Consider the following 5,054-nt stretch of genomic DNA (forward strand, 5'->3'; position numbering starts at 1 on the left):
CATGAAATGGACCATCTTATCCAGGTGCAAATGCACAGCTGGGCGGCATCGGGCGCAGTCACACTGCGTGCGGCCGTCACCACCACCCTCTCCAGGACTTTCATCTTCCCAGACGGGAACTCTGTCCCTATTAAACTCTCACTTCCTGTCTCTGGATCTGACCCCTCTGGGGACCTCCCATGAGTGGGGGCCCACGGGACGTGTCCTTCTGTGACTGGCCCGTTTCCTGAGCACCGTGTCCTCCAGGTCCATCCGCGCTGTGGCCGGTGTCAGGACTTCCTTCCTTCCAAGGCTGAGCGTCAGCCTGCCGTGCGGGCCCCACGACGTGTCTCATTCCCCGACTGACACTGGGGTGCTTCCCTCTTTTGCCTGATGTGACTCTTGCTGCAGAGAACATGGGTGTGCAGCTCCCTCTCTCTGAGACGGTGCTTTCAACTATTTTGGGGGTCCACTCGGGGGGGGGGTGGCGGGGTCACACGGAGACTGTATGCTACATTTTTGAAGACCTCTTTTTAAGAGCCATGCAATGCTCCAGCAGGCTTTCTTCCATGCCCTGCGGTGGACAGACACTTGGCTGGTCCCCAACTGGCGTCTGCGCGGAGCATTCACTTACTCTCCTTTGCCATCTGACAAGTGACAGGTGGCCCCGCGTTAATGTGCGTGCCTTTCTGGAACTGTGAGCATAGAGGGACATCTTGATGTCTGTTAACGAGCCTTTTGTGTTTCCTTCTGTCTGTGCATATCGATTCCATATTTTTCTCTTGGGTGTGTTTTCACTGATTTGTAAGAACCATTAAATGTTAGGGACGTTAGCCACTTGTCTGTGATAAAAATGAGTTGCAAATACATCGCCCGGTTTGTCATTTTAATTACAGCATGGAGTTTTAACTGACACACAGGTTTTGTGCGTGTGTATGTGTGTGTGTGTGTGTGTGTGTGTCGAGGCACGTACCCGCCTTCTCTTTTTGGGGTGCCTGGGGTTGCGACACAGGAAGCCCTTTCCCGCTCCCTGTGCCGAAGGGCGTCTGGCGTCTTTGAGGCGTTTGAAATGATTTCACGCTGGGGAAACGTGGGGTTCGGCTTAGTTTTTTCCTAGATGGCTGCCCATTGCCCGGCACCGCCCACCCAGGGTCCTCTTCGCTGCACGCCCCGAGATGCCCCTGGCCCGCACGACACCCATGCACTTTGACGCCCCTTCGGACTTCCTGCCCTGCCTCCCCCACCGTGTTTCTTCGCCCTGTCGCTCTCGCTGGCCGCCCTCCCTTTCAGGGTCTTCCTGGTTGTCCTTCCTCGGGTCCGTGGGCGCCAGCTCACCTCGCTGCGCGGAGACCACGCTCGCTTGCCGGGCTCCTGCACTGACGCCTGGGGGAACGCTGGCCCCTTTGCTGTGGGGTCTCTTCACCCAGCCTCGCAGGCCACCCTCCATGTGCCCGAGCCCCCCATGACCCGCGGCGCTCTCCTGCTGGTCCTGGATGGGCGGGAGGCCCCGGGCAGGCCCGCCCCTCTGGCCCTGCGTGTCCAGACACTGCGCTGACGGCGGCCTCTTCCCGTGCCCAGGCTGGAGCGGTGTGACTTGAGCGTGGTGGAGCTGCTGAGGCAGAACTCTGGATGGGTGTTCGAGAATCCGTGTAAGGACGATGCCACCTTGGTCTCATCTGGGGCAGCGCGGGGACGGGGTCCGTGTCCCAGCCGGGTCAGGCCATGAGCCCTGGGCCCTCCGGCCTCCTGCAGGCGGAGCCAGTGCCAGTGGGGAAGGGGCGACCCCACCCCGAGGCCTCAGTGGAGCTCTCTGCCAAGAAGTGAAGGGGCCTGGTTTGTCAAAGGTTTGGTGCTTGAAGGTGCCTGCTAGGCCCGGCGGGGACCCCAGGCCCCCCTGTAGTGTGCCGGGGGGCTGGCGCTCGGCCCCATGGGGACAGCATCAGGGGAGCGTGCCCCGTCACACCGGTTACTCTTGGAGGCCGCCGTCCACCAACCACTGACTGTGGCACAGGACGGCACAGGCAGGCACAGGGCCTGAGGGCTCTGGGCTCACTGGCAGGGCCCCTGGGAGGCCCGACGGCCCCTGCCCACGGCTCCTGTCTCCCAGCCCTGGGCGTGCTGGAGTACCGGGTGCTGGGCACCGACTTCCAAGCCTACGCCGTGGTGTTCACCCAGCTGGAGCTGGGGGACGAGGCCTTCAGCACAGTGGAGCTGTACAGTGAGTGGGCCGGGGCCGGGGCCGGGGCCGGGGCCGGGGCCACGGGTCTGCTGGCTGCCGCTGCCCCCTCTCCCTGCACCAAGCTGCCAAGTGGGGCCCCCGCGCCTTCCTTCTGCCTCCCCCGTCCTGCTCCCGCTCTCTGGAGGAGGCACGGCCCTGCGTGGAGGGAGGGGTGCAGCTCCCTCTCCCCGCCCCGCCCCCGTCCCCGTGGGAGGGGGAAGGGCCTTGGGGTCAGAGAGGGGCAGGGTCCCTGTGTGTCCAGTCCTGCTGCACGGCCCCCCTGCCCCAGGCCCGGCTCTCAGGGGTGCCCCCGCAGGCCGGACGGAGCGGGCCAGCCAGGAGGCCATGGAGCGCTTCACCAAGTGGAGCCAGGGGCTGGGCTTCCTCTCACAGCAGCGGGCCCAGCTGCAGACCGACCGTGAGTGTCGCCGGGGGCCGCTCGTGACGCCCAGGGCTGTGCTGGGGCCACGGGGCCCCTCGCTGACCCCTGGCAGTCTCGGGGACCCTTCTGGCCTTGGGGAGTCGGGCAGGACTGGGGGTCCTCGAGGAGTCACCTACCCCTGACCACAGTTGGGCCATCACAGGCAGGGCTGTGGGTGGGGTGGGCAGGGCCCGGGGCGGGGGCGGCCACCGCCCTGCAGACCTGCTGCCTCATGTCCCATCTCTCTGCCCTCCAGTTACCTGTGCACAGAAGGCCTTCCAGGTAAGCTGCCGTGGGGGCGCCGCCCTGGGTTCCCTGGGCTCAGGTGAGCTTGGGCCCTGGGGCCCTCGTACCTGGGGGCGGAGCGGCCAGTGGCTCCAGCGCTGTGGGGGGACCGGAGGTGGGGGGCAGACACTTCTTGGGGTAAGCCTGGATCCCCCATAATCTTCTCTGTTTGCAGTGAGTGCTGTGGCCGCAGGGGACAGTGCCCACCGTCCTGTTGGAAGGGGCCAGGCGCTGCCCTCCACGGCTAGGGGCTGGCGCTGAGTCGGCTGCCCCAGGCCTCTTGCTGCAGACTCAAATAAAGGGACGCCGGAAGCCCGCCCGTGCCTCCGTGTGTGTCGCGTCGGGCAGACGGCCGCCCTCTCACGGCTCCGGCTAGGACGAGTCGGGTGGGGTGGTCCGAGCTCTCTCGGGACTGGTCACAGCAGAGAGCCAGCTCTGGAATGACAGGGCTGGCCTGCACCCGTGTCCCTCACCAAGTCTCTCGGGGTCCAGGAGGCCAGGACCAACCGCTGGCTGGCCCCCCTGGGCTAGAGCAAGGCCCGGCGGTCTGGACAAAGTGTGGATGGGGCGCTGGGCCGGGGAAGCCGGCACGGGGCTGAGGTGCCGTGGTGTCGAGGGCACGGGGCTTGGCTTCCCCACTGGGGCTGCGGGGCAGGGGCGGAGGGGGCCCGAGCCTCTCCATTCTCCCGTGAAGTCCTGGCAGGAGCAGGGCCATCGGGGGTGCGGGGCGAGAGGCAGGGCGGGCGCTGCCCGTCGCTCCTGGTGTGGTGCACGTGGGGGCCTCGCCCTCCGGGGCTGAGCACGCGCACACGAACAGGTAGGTGCACCTGTGCACACAAGTGCAGCCTGAGCCCGCCTGCCTGTCTGTCAGCCCAGCACCGTCCGTGCCCCAGCTCCACGCAGTACCTCCCACGCAGTGAGTCACAGTGACGCCTCTCTCCCAGGGGGCTCACTGTCAGGGGAGATGCTCCAGGGGAGCCTGTCCTCAGGGTCCCCCAGGCGGGCAGCTCGCCCTGGGAGCTGTGTAGCTCCGCGGGCTGAATGCCCAGCACTGGTGCTCTGTGTCCAGGGGAGGGCCCAAATTCCCCTCCTTTCCAGGCTGTCTGGAGGCTCCGGTTGGCCAGATGCCCACGCAGGGCAGGTGGGCAGGGAGATTTAAAGCCGGTGTCTGTGCGGCTGAGGGAGGTGATGAGGATGGGGCCGGGGCGGCTGTGGCCAGTGCTGCTCCTGGCGCTGGTGCAGGCTGTGGGGGCCCAGCTGCAGGAGCAGCTCCCCAGGGAGTCCCACAACCTCAACTGGAACAAGGTGAGATGCACGCACAGTCGCTGAGCCAGGGGTGCAGGGTGGGGCAGCTGGGAGAATGTTTCCTGACGCCCTTCAAGTGGCTGCCCCGAATCCATGGGCAGCCCGCGGCGGGCAGGAGGCTCCGCACAGACGCTGCCGGCCCAGCGGGCTGCCCGCCCGTCCTCTCCCTGAGGGGCTGACTGCAAACCCCAGCTGACAACCACGGGCCCCATGGGCTGGGAGCCCTGAGGCGGGGGCGGGGTAGAGGGCCCCAGACAGGTGCAGCCTGAGGTTACCTGGAGGTGCTGGGTAGGCGGTGGGGGTCCCGGAATGAGCAGAGCATGTTCTAGAATGATGAGGTGGCTGGCCGGCGGCAGGGGCCAGTGGGGGCGGCCGTGGGCTGACAGACCGCAGCCATGCCTGGGGGCACAGTGTTGCAGCAGCACGTCAGTGGGGGCCCAGGGGTAGGCTGGAAGGAGGGGGGCCCCACGTGGGAAGGGGGCCCTGGCACACAGTGTGACGGCCCAGCCTGGTGCCACCTAGGTCCCGGAGCAGCTGGGCATCTGCCACCCCCCGCCCCGGCTCTGATGTGGGCTGGGTCTCTCAGGCAAAGGTCGGTGGTCCGGTGGGCTCTTGGGGGCCCTGGAGGGCACCCCAGGAAGTGGGGGTGGCGTCCCTGCTCCCCAGCACCCTCTCTGCAGTTTTCAGGGTTCTGGTACATTCTTGCCGTCGCTTCTGACGCCCAGGGGTTCTTGCCAGGCAGAGACAAGAGGAAGCTGGGGGCCTCCCTGGTGCAGATCCACAGAGTGGGTCAGCTGAAGGTGGTCTTCGCCTTTACCCGGTGAGGCGACCAGCAGCGCGGTCCCC

At 66.5% G+C, this 5,054-nt stretch overlaps 2 protein-coding genes across 2 annotated transcripts in view; both read left to right on the forward strand.

Annotated features, from left to right (window-relative positions):
* Positions 1–2,761, forward strand: part of LCN6 (lipocalin 6) — a 4,750-nt gene extending 1,989 nt beyond the window's left edge. The window contains exons 3-5 of the mRNA XM_023536458.1: positions 1,558–1,628; positions 2,087–2,197; positions 2,514–2,761. Coding sequence (XP_023392226.1) covers positions 1,558–1,628; positions 2,087–2,197; positions 2,514–2,761 — 430 coding nt within the window. The remainder of the gene's footprint in view (positions 1–1,557; positions 1,629–2,086; positions 2,198–2,513) is intronic.
* Positions 2,762–3,890: 1,129 nt separating this feature from the next.
* Positions 3,891–5,032, forward strand: LCN10 (lipocalin 10). Its single transcript, XM_023536459.1, has 2 exons — positions 3,891–4,208; positions 4,889–5,032. The coding sequence occupies exons 1-2, from the start codon at positions 3,945–3,947 to the stop codon at positions 5,030–5,032; spliced, it is 408 nt and encodes a 135-aa protein (XP_023392227.1). The 5' UTR covers positions 3,891–3,944.
* Positions 5,033–5,054: the final 22 nt, after the last annotated feature.

Source organism: Pteropus vampyrus, unplaced genomic scaffold, assembly GCF_000151845.1.
Source record: "Pteropus vampyrus isolate Shadow unplaced genomic scaffold, Pvam_2.0 Scaffold157, whole genome shotgun sequence".
NCBI lineage: Eukaryota > Metazoa > Chordata > Mammalia > Chiroptera > Pteropodidae > Pteropus > Pteropus vampyrus.